Source organism: Limanda limanda, chromosome 21 (genome assembly GCF_963576545.1).
Source record: "Limanda limanda chromosome 21, fLimLim1.1, whole genome shotgun sequence".
Taxonomy (NCBI): domain Eukaryota; kingdom Metazoa; phylum Chordata; class Actinopteri; order Pleuronectiformes; family Pleuronectidae; genus Limanda; species Limanda limanda.
In genome coordinates, this window is record NC_083656.1 from 5,404,916 (window position 1) to 5,425,004 (window position 20,089).

General features: G+C 41.7%; 2 protein-coding genes across 2 annotated transcripts; both read right to left on the reverse strand.

Moving 5' to 3' along the window:
- Positions 1–251: 251 nt before the first annotated feature.
- On the reverse strand, positions 252–4,498 carry vps25 (vacuolar protein sorting 25 homolog). Its single transcript, XM_061094804.1, has 6 exons — positions 4,423–4,498; positions 2,533–2,678; positions 2,163–2,216; positions 1,900–1,988; positions 1,280–1,355; positions 252–1,014 (listed from the first exon to the last, which is right to left on the reverse strand). Exons 1-6 carry the CDS (start codon positions 4,467–4,469, stop codon positions 902–904), a joined length of 525 nt encoding a protein of 174 aa, XP_060950787.1. The 5' UTR covers positions 4,470–4,498; the 3' UTR covers positions 252–901.
- A 1,050-nt stretch (positions 4,499–5,548) lies between these two features.
- On the reverse strand, positions 5,549–18,819 carry arhgap27 (Rho GTPase activating protein 27). The gene is made up of 17 exons (XM_061094658.1): positions 18,594–18,819; positions 15,004–15,477; positions 13,814–14,056; positions 13,503–13,583; positions 13,038–13,160; positions 11,783–11,869; positions 10,396–10,463; positions 10,159–10,246; positions 9,699–9,800; positions 8,817–8,915; positions 8,353–8,455; positions 8,055–8,189; positions 7,425–7,523; positions 7,248–7,325; positions 6,968–7,099; positions 6,760–6,865; positions 5,549–6,679 (listed from the first exon to the last, which is right to left on the reverse strand). The coding sequence occupies exons 1-17, from the start codon at positions 18,666–18,668 to the stop codon at positions 6,502–6,504; spliced, it is 2,271 nt and encodes a 756-aa protein (XP_060950641.1). The 5' UTR covers positions 18,669–18,819; the 3' UTR covers positions 5,549–6,501.
- Positions 18,820–20,089: the final 1,270 nt, after the last annotated feature.

Below are 20,089 nucleotides of genomic sequence, written 5' to 3' on the forward strand. Positions count from 1 at the left end.
TCTGGAGCTGTGTCACCCCAACAGGCTGGGAGCCAGCAGCACATGATGCAAGTGGACTGGGCCTCCGTCACTCACTGTACAGCTGCAGCTACAGAAACTAGAGCTTATCTCCATCAGTGTGGCTGGAACCTGCACGTCGGCACAGTGGGGCCCAGTTCACATTATCCCACATCACAATAAAACCCTCAAACACACTTCAGGGATGTCGCATTGGGACGAAAAGATTGAAGAGACGTACAAGAAACAAGAAATAGCAAAGAACTAGTTTATTTTCCTACATGATATGAAAAAAGATTACAGAGAGAGGGAGTAGCAGGAGTGTCACAGTAGCAACTGCACATTATGACAGGATGACAGCAATCTGTACATGGAGTCCGCTGTTGTTCCACTCAGCTGCGTCCAGCCGGGGTCGGGGGGGCAAGTCTCTGGCCAGTTCCTCTTCTGGAAGCTTTCATTCTCAAAATAAAAGAAAGTCCCTCTGGTGTCGTGCACTGGGATTCCTTGGAGGTTTGAGGAGGAACAGCCGAGCAAAGGTCCCGAGCTAATTCTACCGTGTCAATTTATTAACATAGGAAAATTGCCATAAAACCGGTTCATATTTACTTCCTGTATTTACAATAAAGAGAGTAAAGGTTACAGCTGGTGGGAAAAGATAATTCCCTTAGGTATTCAAACATATCTATGCCCCTGATAGATTAATTGCATGTTTACACGGCAACAAAAGTTACCGGTGTCAACTTTGAACATGGCGTCGTTGCTCTTTTTACCCAAACACTTACATATTGGTTCTCCTCCAATAAGAAAAGGCTATGAATTTTAGGGCGAACCAAAAGGCAACACCACTTATTTAATATAAATATTACAAATTTGCCTGTAAGGTACAGTATGGGGGTTCACAGCTTTAGAAGAATTTGACGCCCTTTGCGTCGTCCACGCTGATGAACTCGGCTCGGCCGTCTGTTGTTAAATCCTGCAACGAGCGCTGCAGCATCGAGTCCTCCAGGCCGTGAAACTCTGCAGGAACAAAGTCAGGTTCCGGTCAGAAGGTGGAATGAAAATAAACAACTGCTGTTTAGAACATTGACTGCGTATAAAGATGGACGACATGACAGCTCCCCAGAAGGTAAGCCAACAATGTTTATCACCACCTGGTGGCAGGCTGCAGTATAGGTACAGGTTGATATTTGCTTACTCAGCGATTCAAAATTTAATACAAAACGAATAAAACTGAATAAATGTGTTGATGCAGATTGATTTAAGCATTTTAATGGATCCATACCTTCTCCCTCTGTATCATCCCCATTGGCCAACTCGTAAAGTGTAAACACAGAGTTGTTCATCCCATTTCTGGAAACCTGAAACATCACAATAAGGAATTAACGTCATTCAAATAAATGTCATGAATGATCTAAGCCCAGCAACAGGTCCTGCTTTACTGAGACTCATTTATGAACCAGCCCTCCTGTTACCTATGTACTGGAACAACATGTTTACATGCACTGTAGTAAACTGGGTATATGTTTACAAGCAGTAGGTCAGTGAGTTTTTTCCTTAAACCACATTTCAGACGCATTATTTACTTATTTTCATCTCAGCAGTGACACAATACACATGTACTCTACGTTTCATGTATTTATTCTGTAAAAAGCCTGAACCAGAGTCGTGATTTAGTCTCTTAGGTCTTAAAATGTTGTGCATATTAGCAACTAAATATCTTAAGTGGCTTTGATAACATCATAAAACTGTTACACTGGACAACATGTTCTAGATCAACAACGTACACTCGCTTTAAAACAAGGACACTTTGCACTTTCTCTTCATCTTTTATCAACTGGACAAATAAACAAAAATGCACAGTTTCTCAGACGGAACACGATGTCTCTTGGTTCGATGACTCACCCACTGGTATATTAACTTGCCCCACTCCTCTGGTCGTCTCCACATGACCAAACACCGGGACTTGTTTTTGTCCAACCATTCCAGGTTACCTGAGGTCAGCCGCAACAATAACACAAGAAGACAATTCACTCTCAGGAATGAATTTTCCACAGTGAGACAATGAGATTAGAGTTATTTCTGGACTCCGATTGAATGATCTGAACACATGATGCAAACGAGTTTATGTGACCAAAGGAAAAACATCTGGACAGAACAAAATGTACCTTTTTTCCTCAGCTCCTCAAACACAACTTGGATTGCTTCCATTGACAGTTTTCCTGGACTTCAGTTAAGGGAAGATGAAACAAAACCTGACTCATGCTCAGTGAACGAATGGATGAAAACCCTTTTAACACCTATAAAACTTCAGAGGTTCAATATTTTATATAATCATCAGACATGACCACCTGTACTGTAATGTGTGGCAAGCTTAATATCCTCTGGGTGAAGTTTAATTATATATCCCAATAAAAGCGGCAGCCTATAAACCTTTGACTCATGGTGCAAATTAAACAATGGAGGTAAAACTGATGAGCGACAACGGGGATTTGAAAACTGGTGCTTCAGGATTTACACGTGGACGGGTTAGGATACGTTCTATCTTCTTGTTGTTGAACACGGGGCTTTCCTGAGCCTCCATGATGTCCAGGGTGTAGAGCTTGTGATGCCGGCAGAACGACAGAGCCAGGGAGCACCATGCTGCCAGCTGCTTCTGTCTCGTGTCCACATTGGGCTGTAGCCTGTCCGCAGAGAGAAGAGCAGAAGATATAAAGCTCATTTTTAAGTGAGCCAGACAAGATTCAATACAGCTGTAGATCTGGTTTCTCAATCCTCTTCCTTAACTTTAATTGTATACATGAGATAATCAGTAATTCAGGAGGAAATGGGACAAAGTAGTTAGCACAGTCATCATATACTATCAGTGAGGTTTGAGTGTCACTGGTGTTACGACTGGAACTTATCAGAATAAAACTTATCAACAGGTTGCAGAGTCATACTAATTTCAAATAGTCACCGGTGTACAGCACAAAACACATAGTTACTATCTGCAGGAAAAGATAATGTTCCCTTTTATTTTCTTGTTATTTCAGTGTTAGATTTGTTTACAGGAATTTCAGCACTGGGGTCTGTAGAGGTGACGTCACAACCAGCTCCTTGAATACAACTCACTCAAACCTATAAAGTATAAGAGCTCAAAACATTAAATTACACTCTAGTCTCTGTGTAATAATCAGTTGGCAGATTATTAGTCTGCCTTATTAGTTATTTAAATTATAACTAGTTTAAATAATACATAAGTCCTGCAACAAGAAACAGTTTCAGAGAAGTGCAGATTCAACTGTTTGTTAATTAATTTTGATGGATGTCGTTTGTTGTGCTGTTTAATTGTAAAGCTTTAAACCGAGAGGTCTTTCTGTTACTTAGTCCACCTTCATTGATGGAAATAATTGTTTTATCAGGAACACGCAACATAATTTGCCAAATTCTGGTAAGTGATCCTCACATGTTTCTCTATCTCTGAGGTTTCTATGGTTTCTTCCCCTGTTGATAGGGTTCTTTGGTAGTTTTACCCTTGTTGAGGGTTAAGAACAGAGGACCTTGTTAAACCCTTTGAGACAAATTGTGAATAAGGGCTATACAAATAGAATTTAAAGTTGTTTAACATCTGTTGGTCAGTGTATGAAACAAACTGAGCACAGCTAGAGAATCTGTACGGATGTAAACACCTGTATCCATCTCAGCTGATCATACACAGCTTTGTAAACATGGACTTCTGATGTCTCTCTTGTTTTGTATTGGTTTCCTCCCTTTGCTGTGCTCGGTGGCATTATGATAATTTCTATATAACAATATATGAAGTGGGAGAATGCGGCTGCAGCTGCACAACATGTCCCAGAGTCGCAGAAGTGTCTGCTCCACCGGGTTCCTGGACGTGTTGTTGTGGCTGACAGCTCGGATCTGACACGGAGCTAACAGCTAGCCACAGCTAGCCACAGCTAGCCACAGCTAGCCACAGCTAGCCACAGCTAGCCACAGCTAGCCACAGCTAGCCACAGCTAGCCACAGCTAGCCACAGCTAGCCACAGCTAGCCACAGCTAGCCACAGCTAGCCACAGCTAGCCACAGCTAGCCACAGCTAGCCACAGCTAGCCACAGCTAGCCACAGCTAGCCACAGCTAGCCACAGCTAAACCTCGCTCCGAACACGATCCCGGAGTTAAATGTTGATTCGCATGTTTGCACGATGACCTGCTGAGACAATGAGCTCAACGAACACGACAGAAGCTGCTGGATAAACTTCTTTTTCTTTAAATCCTCCCGAGTGAGTGAATCCACTTCCCTAGCCGTTTAGCCAGTTAGCCGGCTAACATGATGCTAGCTCGTAAATCCACACATTTCGACTCGCTAACGCAGAAACAGCGGATGATAACAATCGATTTGTTCGTGTGATTAAAACAAGACTCGGGTGGAAAAGCGAACTCACGTATAAAACGGTGGGAAACTGTACTGCCAGGGCCACTCGAAGCTCATCGTGCCACCGCTGACAGCTTCCGGAAACACGTCCCCCTCTCAAAGGGCTCCGGACAAAACAACGACTCAAGGAATTAAAAAACACATTGAATCCTAGGGCTAGGTTGTAGCACTAATCACGCATTACGGTCCACTCCATCAAGTTAGAGCCCCTAGGGAAAACTTTATCTAAAATCGAATTTAGTTTTAAAACGAGGTTTACCTCCTTTTGGCAATAGGTGGCGCTATCGCCATCACTACACTAGACTAATAGATCTGTTCAGGTCAAAAACACTCTTTTCTCTTTTCAGATCGTATAAATCTTTCATCTTTGCATTTTAGACATCAAAGGATTCTAACATCACTGACACAGTGACATTGCTTGTTGAAGTACTGTACTTTCTGAGGAACTTACTTCCATTGTTTCAGTAGTAGCCAGTTTTGTTCAGTCCAGCTGCTTTACATATTAAGATTTTTGTCATAAAACAAGTGTTCAACGTACATAATACTACAGATTCTTATTGATATCCCAAAACTTCCCCTTGACTCATTAAATATAGATATTTGGAGATTTATTACACATAAAAGCATCTTTCAAAGGTTCAGTGTGAAGGATTTGGTGCCATCTAGTGGTAACGTTGCATGTTGCAGCTGAACACCCATCACCTGACTCTCCTTTAAAACATGAGAGAGAACCTTTGGTAGTCTTCAGTTGCCATAAAAACTCAAAAGGTTTAGTTTGTTCAGTTTGGGCTACTGTACAAAAAACGTGGCGGCCTCCATAGAGAGCACCCACTCCTGATGTAAATATAAAGTATTTAAATATAAAGGCTCATTCTAGGGTACAGAAAACAACAACTTTTACAATTTAGATGAAACTCAGTAGTGAAAACATCACTAGGATTGTTTTATATTCAATTTCTGCCAATAGATCCCTTATACCTGAATCTTACACCCTGGATCTGAAGGATGTTGAATATGTCTGCCTGTACTGTGAGTCATAATAAAAATATAATATGTCTGTTGACTGAAAATGTACTTGTATTTTTTTTCAACAAGAATAAACACACAACTTAGTTTTATTTTTTTACAAAGTTACTTTATTATTCAATAGCTTGTGCATTTCCAACACCTCTCAGCATAAACATTATTTCTAGTTCTATTTACAAGACATAAATCTCTGCTAATATCCAGTGAACTTGTTCATGGTCAGATTTGACCACCGACTGTCAAAAATATGTCTTACTTATTTATATTTCTATGTTATTGTACAGTTTCTTCAAGAACAGCATGATCCAAAAAACTTATTTTACAGTTCAGTGGAAGTATTCTATGTCACCATCTAGTTCACATTATTAATATTTATTTTTTATACATTTCTATATTACAATAAAACATATTCATGGGTCAAAACAAAAAAGAAAAAAAATGCAGTATTGGATTATAATCTCAGTTATTGCAATATGTGATATACTTTAATATCAAATCCAAAACAATATTTAAAAGTCATTATACTAGAATAAAGATGGAAGCAATCAGTGACAGTTTCTTACAGAGAGAATTGATGCATCTGTCCAGCTGTGACTTGGTTCCTAATTCAGCTGTGAATTAGAAAAATAAAACAAACTAACAAAAAAATAAAATAAACGATTAAATTCTCCAGAATGTGATTTGTTTCACTCTCACAGATGTGACACGGTCCTTCTCCCACCCAACAGACAGGCTCAATAATCTGAGATGGGAAACTGATCCACACCGACACCTGTGCAGGTCAATTTCCTCCAATACTGCCAAACGTAGTTCTAACTGTGTGAGCCTCCTATGGAGTAAATCTGGTTACACATGCTTCATATATTCTCAGCAAAGACTATTTGAAAGTCCCTTTACTAGTTTTTACGGTGTTATCTTCATATTCTGAACAGAGAAAGCTTCAGGAGCCCTTTCACTTATGTTAAAAGATGAGTTTTGCACCGAAGCTGTTTACGTGCACTTCAAACCACGTGAGCACATTTAGACATTCGCCCCCGTACTGCACCAGAGGCGTGTGACTGCTTTAGCTGGAGTGGAAGATACGCTCGTATTCGTTCAGAACAAACTCCACGATCTGGTTCTGAAACACCATGTGTATCGCGATGTTGGACGCCTCCATCTCTGGCCGGAGCAGCGTTGGACCGAACACGATGGCGACGTTCTGCACACTCATGCGATTCTCCTCCCAGCACTGAATGACCCTGTGAAAAGACGAGAAATAAAGTGAGGAGCTTTGTTCATGAAACACACACGGAACAGAAGAGAAGATAATAAAGTTTACCTGCGTAAATGACCAAAAAGCATCTCCATGGTGTCGTGGTTTGGAAGGGGAAGGGTTTTGACCAGATCACGCATGCAAGACACTTTTGCGTTATGATCAGGAATTCCTAAAAAAAACCCCAGTATCAATCAGTTATTAATTCATATAATCGTTTCCAATTAGCCAGACTGGAGCACTTTTATACTTAAGGATGTTAAAATGAGTTTACTGATGGCGGTGATGAAGTTTTCAAAGTGGCTGAAGGGGAAAAGCGGCTCGGGAAGCTCTCGGAAAAACAGCTTGAGCGCTCCGGTGATGACGTGGACGTCCTCCCACTGTCCGTCCTCCAGGTCCAGCTCCTCTGTTGGGACAAAACAGGTGCAGGGGCCATTACCACACAACGGAGGGCGCTGTGGTCCATTGTGAGATACGTCCACTTTCCATGCATGCACAACCATTAGGTGGATTATCCAGTTCAATGCATGGGAAGTTGTAAAATGGTTGTTTACCGTGATCCGCCTTGAAGCGCAGTTTCTGGATGACAGCAAGGTTCCCGCTCACTCTGTAGAGTCCGTCAATTTCTAAACCTGGGAAGAAAAAACACGTCAGCTCCTCAACTGCTCAACTGCAAACAGTAGAAACACTACAGTGGGATCCCGACTTTAATATGAACTCTCATTTCTCACCTCTCTTCTCCACTGCTTTGATACATCTCTCCACAAAACCGGGAACTGTGGTTCTCTCCTGTGCACAGAGTGTGGATAGGTGGCAACCAAACACATTGTCTGCAGGGAATAGTAACACAATCACAATTATCTTTATGATCATTATTATTACTTTTAGTAGTAGTAGCAGTAGTAGTAGTCGCCCTAGTGGTAGTAGTAATACTGTAGTCGTACTTCTAAAGCTCATAATTCTAACTGTATTATCATACAATTGAAGATATTAATAATCTTTATCAATATGTAAGATCACACAGAATTAATAGATGATCAGTTTGTGAAAATGTTGAATAGTTCTTAAATGGTATTAAAAGTAAAAAGTAATAAATATAAAGCCCATATAACATATTCAATATGAAATGAATAACTGAGTATAAGAGCCAAACAAGTATCAGAATATGATAATTAATGTCTATTGGTTCCATTCATAGTTTAGCACATTGTTTTATCCCTCTTGTTATCATCCCAGTTTTGTTTGCTTTGATTAAATTGACTTCCTGAAAGCTGCAGTAACTCTGGGGGTTAATTTTCTCTTTGTACTTGATTCCGCGAGTTTTTATTGGATTATAAAAGACCCACAGAGAACCACAGTACCTCGGATGTATCCCTTCTCCTTGACAGATTGCAGCGTGGGACGTTTCAAGAGGAACTTCATCAGCTTGGTTCGAACCCTCTTCTGGTCGGACTCTCCTGCAGAGCTGGATGAGTGCGTGACACTCGGCTTCGAGGCTGAAGACAGAAATATGACACATTTGAACTGGTTGTAACTGTGGCTAAAAATATCTATAACTAATCTAGTGGATCTAATTAGGTCGAAACGATTACGTCAATCATTCCACATTTAAAATCAGACAAAGTTTTTTTCCGCAGTGAAGAAGTTTGCTCCTCTTACGTCTTCGCTTGTCCAAGGCAACGTTGCTCGGCTTGTCTTCTCGCTCCGTGATCTTGTCGTATAAATTATCGTCCTCCTCCTCTGAGTGATGGTCCTGGTACTCCTGATGAACATGCACATACAGAGAGATCTCTGTTTAACAATCATCTCAATTAACAAACCTGACATGAACAGGATGTAATCCAGTGCTGCTGCACACAAACACACCACAGACTGCACACACACACACACACACACACAAGTAGGGCGCGAGCCTGAGGGTAACCTACAACCACACAGCTTATCAAAATTATTAATTTGTATTCTGACATGTTAGCAGAACAGGAAGCGTCAGCAACTATGAAATGACTGACAGAAATGATTTGACTGGGTACTTTCTTTTGTCCCCATTAAGACATTAGTCCGTGTAAACTAAGTGCCTGATCTTTTTCACTTATTGATCATTGGACATTTGAAGGACTTACCAGTTGTCGAATGGTGTCCATTAAGACTTTGTGCCAGTCGCTGATGATGCTTTCTGTGTCGTACTGTATCAGGAACTCCACTCCGTTCTTACCTTTTAACTAAAACAGATAAAATCACATATTAAATGGACGGTTTGACACATGTTTCTCATCTTAAAGGCTCTGAATATTAAAATTTAGAGCCTCTGAGGGAACCAATGTGAACACACTACTTTATATCAACATTAGTACTGTTTACTTTGTTTAGTTATAATTACTGTATATTCTATTTAGATTATTATCAATATCATTTTTTTAGCCAAGCTAGTTTCATAGCTCTGTGGTGATTCCATAACTTCTCATTTATGACCAAAGATAATTTTAATTAATGGAACTTCAGCCTAAGCAGCACTTTGTGTTATATTGTTGCTTCACAGAAACACTACAGCACATTAGAAGTGGTTGGTAAACACTTACTTTTCATGTTCTTATTTAGTAATGAGTATTTAATGACACATATTAAATAGTATAAAGTATTTTAGAAATGTATTTTCGCCGTCTTTAAGAAGAATGATGATTGGACTTGTTATTTGTTGCTTTACAGAAACACTACAGCACAATAGAAGTGGTTGGTAAACACTTACTTTTCGTGTTTTTATTTAGTAATGAGTATTTAACGACACATATTAAATAGTATAAAGTATTTTAGAATTGTTTTTGTCCGTCTTTAAGAAGAATGATGATTGGACTTGCTATTCACAGTAGGATCAAGTTAATATCAAGTTTTCTTGGGGAACATTCAATACGATGCTAAAAATAGACGTGTGTTACCTCCCCTGGATAAAAAACACACAATCAAATGCCGCACATTGCATTATGGTCTACGTCAACAAACGAACACACCTCTAAAACATTCTTTTTGCTGGACTTGTCCTTGGAGGCCCAGCCAATCGTGGCTCCTCGCAGGTCCACCGTGACCTCCGGGACAATCTGATTGGTCTTGCTCTGCACGGAGGGAAAGAACACAGCTGCTCACCAGAAACTGACGGCACCGCATTCCAAGAAACAAGCTGCGCTAAGAACAAAAGCCAGAGTGTCAGCTGATGACCGGAGGGTTGTCTGCTACGTCACTCCTCACAGAGGTGCCTCCAGACAACCTGCATCGTGCTGCTGCTTATCTTTCTATTTACTCTCTCAGGTATGAAACGTGATATGTAAATAAAATGTATTGAAAATTCAAAATAAAGCCTCAGTGACTCATTCTGAAGGTAACACGAGCTGGAACATTCAGAGTCTGATGACATTCAGAGTTTCTTATTAATGCAGGACGAGCACGTTCTCCTCAGACGAGTGTTTATCGTACCGAGGCCCCTGTCACTGCAGACTTTGGGTCTTTGTGGAACGTCAGCACTCCTCCGTGGAGAACCGTCCATGTCTGGCCCCAGTTTTTCCTGAAAAGGGGAAAAGACGCATGAGCAACTCAGGACAAAGCCATAAGAAGCTCTTTGGAGGGCAATGACACATGACTCCAACACAGTCAAACTCAAATACTGAAACGTGAGAACGTCATAATCTCACAAAGAGACTTTTTTTCATTTACCTGACTTTCTTGCCGTTCTCAGACACTTTTGTTTTGTTGAGAATTCCGGCTTTTTCTAAGTTCTGCACCTGAGAATGTGAAATAAAAACAACATTTAAGAAAACCTGCTGGATTATGTGTAATTATTCGGCTTACGCGTAAACACATATTACATGCTGATGCTGAATGAGGGACAAACCAAGCTTCGTCGAATAAAGACATGCAGACAGATTGTGTTCAATGTCATTCTCATCCAGGAGTTTCCCTGGATGACATTGATTCACAGGAATCAATACAAGATCTAGTCTTATCAATTTATGTTTAAAGTACAAAAACAGCTGTGTACTGCAGTTTTCACATGAATTCAAACAGGAGTAAATGTTCAGCACAGTATCTAAGCAAAGTATATATATACATATATTTTATAAATCTATATTTTGGCATCTACAGGTTTTTTTAAACGAAGGCTGAAATAAAGTATTAACCTAGTCAGGTATATTTAGCGCTGCAAGCCTCACAGATGCTCTTACTTTCAGAAAGTACAATTCCCACGAGCAGGTGATTATTTGCAGTTAAAAAATTTCCCCAGGACTTAAATTAGACGCTGGTCACTGTGATGGAAACGTGATGCAAAGGTTCCTACTTCCTGGTTAAAGTTTCTCTGGTTGAAACGCAGCTTCAGTGAGTTTACTTCAATGATTGTTTCCTACGGCAGGAACCAGTGAGCGGGACAGACTCAAAATAAACAAGTGTATGAAAGTACGCTTTCCCATCAAAGCTGTGGAGATCCGACTGTGACTGAACCAAGTGCTAAGAATTAAAAACTCTTATAAAAGACAAGCTTGCACTCTTCTTTAAGTCACAAGGGAGAAAATTCTTTCTTCTGCATTCAGAAATGGATCTGAAACTACGGCTCTGGCGGTTTGCATTGGACAAATCAACTGAGCCTTCTCCAATGTCAGTGTATTTTTAGAATAAAATTCCCTAATTTTAATATTTTCCATCAACCGCTGCTCAGCAAGAAAACACGGAAGGGACTTTCAAACAAAAAGGACAAACAGCACAGTCCCAGCAGGAGAAGTTCATCATTACATGGAAGACACGGTGGTTTACATGTGATTTGACGCATGGAATGAGACACAGGTACAACAGATGCTGCCTGGGTGATGTACAGTCGCCTTTTGCCTGGTCATAGATAGACAGTGTTATCTATGGATCAGACTCAGGTGAACACTAACCACCCACGTTATAGCGCAGCCACCTGGAGGTCAGATAATAAGGGCTTCTCCAGGGTCTAAACCCAAAAGCCTTAAGAGGAGAGATATACACAACACCGTTATTTTTCCATCTGGTTCATCTAGAGCAGAATGAGTCTCAGCGGACTGGGTCAGACTGGTGGGACACTCACGTTATGCTGCGTCTCTGGAGAGTTCCCTGTGCTGGAGCTGTCGCTGCTGTAGTCGGACGTGTTCCTCCTGTGAGTCGGCACGAATCTCTGAACGAGCAAGAGAGAGAGAGAGAGAGAGAGAGGGAGAACAGGCAGAGATTTATACAAAATCAGACAAGAACATCAAAAACTATACATCTATGATAAGAGAGATGTGTTAAGATATTCCAATATCAACACAAAGAAGTTATGTTCCTTTGAGGGAAAAGAAGCTGAAGATGTCAAAGAAAACGTAAAATTAGAGTAATGTCGACCTTTTTTATGTATAATTAAATATATATTTAATTCTATGTAGTGTTTTCAGCGTCTGAATGAAGATAAAAATGTATATTTGTACATTACGCATATATTTTTTCTGCGATTGTTTTTCGTAGCTTGTAGGACATGAGAGCTCCCAAAAAGTGACTCCAAATCGTCTTCATCGCCCCCTTGTGGCTGGCTGCAATGTAGGTAAAAAAAACATGCCTCCTCCATGTTAGTGGATTGGTCAAGCTAAAAAAGTAAAAACCACACATCAAACTACTTTTCTTTGTTCATTTGTTTTTTTCGCACTGGGAGGAAGTGGGGACATTAGGTGTGAATAAGCTCCGACCATAACCACATTTAGTTAAACGGCCAACTGAGGCAGACCTAATTGCGCGGCATCATTACTCCTCCTCCCTAACGCTCTCGTGGCTGAATGGGAACGAGTCCCTGCAGCCAAGCGCTGGTGGAAAACGCTCCCAGAGGAGTGGAGGCCTCCGCTGAATTCAATATTAAAGACACAGTTACACACAATGCAAAGGGGATCGGAACATATTTCTTTTAAAGCTGTGGAGGGAGATAAACCGCAGCCGTGACCTTAAATTCTACCACTGCTGTGTCCTTGTGTGAGGAATCGAACCCCCTGGCTGTCAATGGTGTGTTGCTAAAATAGGAACAAGCCCTTGTTTGTATCCAGCTGCTCTCAGGTGTGTGTGTACACATGCAGCCGCTCCTCCCTCCCCACTCTGTCCTGGAGCTCGCACTGTAAATAGGAGCAGACCACAGGTGATTTGACTTGCTAAATAAGGGTTAAAAACCTCGGAGCATCGCTGGATCAACAGAGACTCTCCCTCAGTACTTAGTGCGTAAGCCGGCTGCCACACCCTGGATGTGTGATGCAGCGCGTGCAGGTACACGCAGGTGTGAGAGAGAGAGAGTGTGTGTGTGTTTTTCTGTGTGTGTGTTAATGTACCACTTCATCCTGAGCTGAGCTGAGCTGAGCAGGTCCCATGGTGTGTCTCCAGTTTTTAATGATCGACACGTTTTCCTGCTCGACGCCGTTCTCCAGCCGAGAGTGACCCGGAGCTACAGGGGCCTGGAGGGAGCAAAACTCTGTTAGTTTAGTTCAAATACAAACAATTCAAAACTTAATGTATTGTAAATAATATATTTACAATAAAAGTTTTAATTTAAACCAGACAAGGGTAAAGAAACCATTTTCCAGGTAATATTCTCCAAAAATACAACAGAAGTAGAGGTCTGTTTAAAATATAAATATTTGAATGAACACAAACAAAACATTTTACTCAAACTAAATAAATTAAAACGGTTTGATAAATGTATCTAAACTTGCCTAAGATTGCCAAGTTTCATCTACTTTAAATAATGAACTTGGTGAATCCAGCAAAAAAGAAAGTGTATAAAATTGCATTATTACCTCAGGCAGGTTCCACTGAGACCTGGAGCCGTCTCTCAGGTAGTAGTAGGTCTGCCCTCGCTCGTCCACAGACTTGATCCACTGTTGCATAACATACGTTTCTTAGTTAGAAATGGTTCAGTTATGTTCACTAATGTTTTCAAAGAAGGAAAATTGAAGTATTTTACTGCCTAGGCATGAAAATGACGGAAATCAACTATAGCTCAGAACATAGAAATACTTTGGTTAACATTTGTTAGTATTTTAACATCCTTCTTGTAATTTAGAAAACCCTGTAGAAACTGTTCATGTGATCCAGCACTGGGACAAACCTGATCAGGAGACAGGTCACTGGTGAACACCCAGGTCCCGTTGGGTTCCACGTTGAGGCTCCAGCCACTCGGGGTGCTGCGGTCCAGGGTGGCCCTGGGGATGATGGTCCGGCTCACGTGGCTGAGGGTGTACTCTTTAGGGAGGGTGGGAGGTCCCGTGGCCAGGAGCTCCTCGTACGGCTCTGTTTGTTCAGCAGCTGATGGGTAATCCTCGGGGGGGTAGTCCTCCGCAGGCAGAGGAGGCTGCGGGACGCAAACACGACAATAACGATAATTAAAACACACACACACACACACCTGAAGGGAAAAGTCTAAAACTAGAGCAGCTAATTGGTTGGGTTTATGGTTTGTTTTTCTCTTGTGACACCGTTCACACCATTCACTTCAGTAGTACAACTCAGTAGTAGTCTATCTTTTTGGTCTTGTAACATGAGAAGTTCCACATTTTGAGATGAAGAACTTGACACCACTCTTGAACGATGAAATATGAACGATTGTACTTGACAGAACATCTAAAACTCACCAATAACATGATTTTTTTTTTTTTTTTATGAAATCAAATCTCTCGTGGGAATCTAAAAGCTTATTCCCACAAATCTGATTGGATTATTTCTCTCATCACGCCTGTGGAGTCCTGACCTTCAGACCGGGTGTAACCGCACAACTGAAGAGACTCAGACACACTGATCTTTGTCCCACTTCAGTTTTTGTGTTGAATAATGTCGGCTGAATAATTTCCTGCTGTGGCCCTGATGCAGAGCTAAAGGACTTGTCCATGACATTGATATATAGGTCACAGAATTTTCTTCAAAGTAGCTCAAGCTCGGAACACGTCATCGAGGAGGAGAAAAGAGGTCAGAGAAGAAATTGTAGGAAATCATTGGAATAATGAAATATTACGATGTGAAGTGGAACCTTTTTACATTTCTCGAAAGCCCCTGAAATCCTAAAACACTTGGGTCTCTTGAATTACTTCAAAATGAGGACAGATATTTCCGTTCTTTTAAAGTAATACTGGGGACAATCTGCACGGGAGCTGTTCTCTATCCTGATGAAAATGAGTCCTGTCTGCGACTTGGGTGCAGGAGATTTAATTTGATTAAAAGCAGACTGTATTTGCAGCTTTCCCCTGGGTGAAGCTAAAACAGGAGACGCAGAGAGGCTAAGTGGAGCAGCCAGCCCGTCCTTACCGGCCCCTCCTCGTGGAACCTGTGCACGCTCATGGGCTCCATCAGCGGCGGGTACGGGCTCAGCAGCTCCGGAGGCTCCCAGGACGTCTCCCCGGACATGGCGTTGTAGAAGTAGGGGCGACCACTGGTCTCATCCACCAACTGCTCCCACTCTGAGGTCCACGCGGGGGGGGAGGAGGTGGACGGAGAGAGGGCCGGGGACTGAGGAGGCGAGGGGTAGCAAGGGTCCTGGGCAGGGAGACGCTCGGGGTCCGTGGGCGAGTCTAGAAAGGGATTGTCCCAGGTGGTTTGCCCCGTGGACGGGTGGTAGTAGTACTCCTGTCCACTCTCCTGGTCAACGTGCACCTCCCACCCCTCCGGGTCAAGGTAGGAAGGGGAGTAGGACGAGGGAGCCGAGGGTGGGGACTCAGAGATGCTCTGGCGAAGCTGTGCTACGTTGACGTAGACGGCTGAGCGGAGGCTTTCATTCTCCACCTATGGAAAGAAAAATGAAGATTTAGAAACTCAAATACATCCATGGCTGGTTCTAGAAAACAAGGAGTACAGCCAGGGGTGAAGTCCCCCTATCCTGTCAGTCTTTTTTTAACAATACCAACATTAAATATGACAATATGAGCTTTTTTAAAGTTCACAATGTGCTAAAAAAAAATAAACACATCAGCACAAAAAGTTCTTCAACAAACCTTGAACAACTTGTAAACTCCGATTTCACGAGCTGTGTCTAAGTATCTGAAGAGGCAGGCCTCAGCTCACTAGTCACACTACAGCTCTTTATAAATCAGCCTTCCGTGTCTCTCACCCGGCTCAGGAAGTAGCCTACAGCTAAAAAAAAATACACAAACCACAACAATGATCGTTGCGTCATTCTCAGCTCATTTATCATGCACACACAAAACTTAAATTATCTTTGTGAGGAAACAATGTCGAAGTTGGTCCGTACTGATGAGTCCTCCCAGATTAGCATGTGCTGATCAGAGGTCTGTTCTGCTTAGATACAGACGATGAGCAACGATTCAACCAGCAAACCTCAGAGAACACAAGAAAGACTACTTCAGTTTTTTAATGATGATCAAGGTTTCAGAAGCTTGTAAACCTCCAGATCTCCACATGCTTCGACTCGCTGGGCGATTAAACAACAATAATTACTGTAATAGGAGTTTAGTCAATAGCAATACAACAAAAGTCCAATTTTTATCGATATATATTTTTTTGCTGTTATGGACATTTATATCTTGATATAATTTCTGGGAGCATGACCCGGCCCTACATGTAAATAGTGTCCGGAAAATGATGTTGTTTGTTCAAAGAGTGTGAGAGGAAACCAGAGTGTGATGAAAGGCCGACACTGTCCCCAGCAGCTCCACTGAAGCTGTGATGCAATGATTACACTTGAAATGACCCCGGGGCCAAACTTAAACAAACCAAAACTCAGTCATCGTTCCGCTTTCGGACTAAAAAGAATAAAACTTAGTCATCTTTCTGCTCTTCTCCCCTTCAGAGTCTAGGGGATCTACAGACCTGGAGACATGTGACGCACAGTGTCTGTCTCTGTCAGACTGAACCTCGGGTCACGCAGCTATTTACCTGAGGCTGTCTGTGCTGCGTGTTCATCACTGTGATCAATGCACAGAGCGATAAGGAAGAAACAGGTCAGTAGTGGACTGACACCAAAACTCATTCAGTCTAGTGCTTTTTACTAAAGTGCAGCTTTCATACATCATAGTTCTACATCGTACGACATTTTAAGTTACTTCTTACTTTGCAAATCATGTGACAAATTGTATCGTTTTCCTGCAGAAATCTGTTTTCTCACACCTGAGTAAATTTAGCAAGTAACTGAGCTCTGGAAGTTTTCTTTTCCTGCTAAACGAAGCAATATCTGACAAAGTGATTTCCGAAAACCTTTGAGTCATGCTTCCCTAGAAAAAAGTCTAGACAAACCGCTCTTCCTTGTTCTTTCTTGACCCAGGCTTCTTTTCTGGAGCATTTTAGATCAATTAACCGGTAGAAGACATTATTCTTTCAGATTTTTCACTTGTTGGACGATGTGATATTGAAATGTCTTCAATTGGCCTCATAGGGCACATGTCATATAAATACAGGAATTGTACTTGTCAAAGAAGAAATTCAACATTTTTTTGTGAAGCTCTTTACTTGAGTAAATGATCTGAATACTGTTTACTTGTGCGAGATGAAGATAAGATGAAGAATAAAAAAACAAAGCGAGGAGATGACAGCATTTCTTCATTATCAGCCGTGTGATTTTGATCTATTCATTGTTATCGCTTTGCTTCATTATTGATCTCAATGTAACCCTGAGCTGATCAATAGAGATAACCAGACAACTGACCCCGACACAGATTGATTCCACACGACGCTGCACAGAAACAGAGAGGAAATGAAAGAGCGGCTTCATCGATCTCTGACCCAGCGACACTGGAATGTCCCCGTCCTCTGGAACAAACCTTTAAAACCAACCACAGGCAATGAAAGGAAAACTACTCTCACTGTATTCATGGACAAGCAGATTCATATCAATAAACACTGTGATATAGATAGGCATCACTTTCAAGGGAATATTACAACTATTACTAGAGTAACTTTCAATTTGAGTCAGTCCAAGTGACATGACTCAAACTGTTTGTGGTATTTGAGGAACCTTTTTATGGTACTTTATTTTACTCCAATGCTTTTCAGGAGAACAGTCTGTATCTTTTGTTAAACTATATTTATCAGACAGCTGAACTTACAAGTTCATTTTCAAAATGGTACATTAAAACATGATTATAATCTTGAGATGAACCCGGTTTTCAGCCTTTTGGGCTTCTGATCCCTTAGATTCCTGACAGATCTGAGGGATCATTGAGACTGTGTAAGGGGCCTGACCCCTTGGCTAGAAACCAGGGAAATGCCGTATATGGCTGTAGATAAAGTGCTGCTAACATGCTGATGCATCAGTAACAACCTAAAACCGGATTTAGAATAATAATCAGTCACAAGGTTCATTTCTATCCAGGAGTACTTTCACTTTTGATTTGTTAAGTACATTTTCCTGATAATTGTTTTTAGTTATGGTTGTAAATGCAGAAGTTAGGTGTACAGTATTTCTAGAGTAATGTGGGAACTGAATATTAGTTTAGTTTCTCTGCAGTGAAAAGGTGAAAACCAACAGTTTTCTGCTCAAAAGCCACAATAACATAACACACGGTTTGAATCAAAGGACATTCGGTTTGTTTCTAGATGAAAAGCATTTCAAAAAGCTTATTTGGATCCAAAGACTCGCTCGTATCAACAGTTAGTGACTGACGTTCTCACTGTCGACAACCAAATCTGTCGAATTCAGACTATAACCCCCCAAAACTATGGTTCTTTAATACTAAAACTAAAAAAAGGCAAAAGAACAGCGTCTGAGCATCTGAACAACAGCTGCCAGCGCTGTCGCTTCTCTAGGAACGAGTGCAGATGTGAATGTTTAGGCAAAAGCAGGAAGCGAGATAGTCATCAACACAACAGAAAACACTCCGACCACACAGAGTGACACTTTGTTCTGTAGAAAGAAACGATGCCTCGATGCCGGCGTGACCACCTACCTGAGGACCCACCGGCAGGGTCAGGCCCTGCTTGGCCTGGTGACTCGACCAAACCCTGGAGTACATGTCCACCATGTTTATATGGCTCTACTGCAAAGGAGCCATTCGTCCAAATGTGCAAAACAAGGAACTCAACCCAGCGACCACGTTACACCAGCTTGTGATGGGAGAGAGTCGCGAGGCACACCCTCAAACACACATCCTCCCCTGGCTGCAGCTGTGACAGTTGCAGTGCAGACAGAAAAAGAGAACTGCGTTACAATAGCAGCAGGAAGGGACTGAGTGTGTGAGGACTGGGTGAGGGGTGTGTGTCTGTGTGTGTGTGTGTGTGAGTGTGTGTGTCTACGCATGAGCTGCCTCACACAGGATGGAGGGCTAGAGGGTAACTGTCTGTGTGTGTGTATGTGTGTGTGTGTGTGTGTGTGTGTGTGTGTGTGTGTGTGTGTGTGTGTGTGTGTGTGTGTGTGTGTGTGTGTGTGTGTGTGTGTGTGTGTGTGTGTGTGTGTGTGTGTGTGTGTGTGTGTGTGTGTGTGTGTGTGTGTGTGTGTGTGTGTGTGTGTGTGTGTGTGTGTGTGTGTGTACAGAAACAATGAAAAAAAGACAGAGAGGAGGTCTAGATAAATGGAGCAGCCTAAACTTCACAGGTCACATCAACCTACTTCCTGCCTGTGTGCCCATATGACCAAAAAGGAAATGACAGCAATGGAAACACATCTTTTACACAGTGCCTGACTTTCAGTTTAAATAACAAAACAACAATAACACGCTACAGAGCAGGAAAGCTTTTTAAAATGTCCTCTCCTCGTTTGCAGCATCTTCTCTAACATAATCTTCTGGTAAGTCACTGTGCCAATGATTCTTGAAAAAAGGGGAAGCAATCATTTCTCAAGATGAAATGGGAGAGGTGATTTTGACAATACGTCAAGTTGGCCCTGAAACAGGAAGTTTAATTGTTCAATCAACACTTCCCTCAACAGGAGACACTATTAGCCCGTCTGCAGACAGCAAACGCTGCATCATGTGGCCGAGCCGGTCGAGGTTTCTAGGTTGGGGTTGATCTCGAGGGGCCGGTGGGAAACTAGGACAACTTATCACTTTCACAGCTAATGATGAAATCGGTGGAAAATGGAATATCACGATCATGGTGACCATAGTATCACGGTTATCAGTATCACCGCAGTTTTGGTATTATGTGCTGACAGTGTTCAAACAGTACCGATAAACAAACTAACACTAACATTAAAAGGAAGAAGTTTAAGTTAATTAGGAAGCTTTGTAAAGACAAAACTTCCTCTAACGCTGGATTGAATGAACAAAACCGGAAATAAGTTAATTTAAATGTGCAAAGTTGTGCATATTGTTTTTCCTGGTAAAAAAACAGCTGATTTGTATAAGTCATTCCAGGATATCGCGATAATACTGAAGGCTTCTTGTTTCATTTCAGCTCAGTGTGAGCGTCTGTCCTGAAGTCCAGTTTCTCTCTGAGCGGAGGAGAA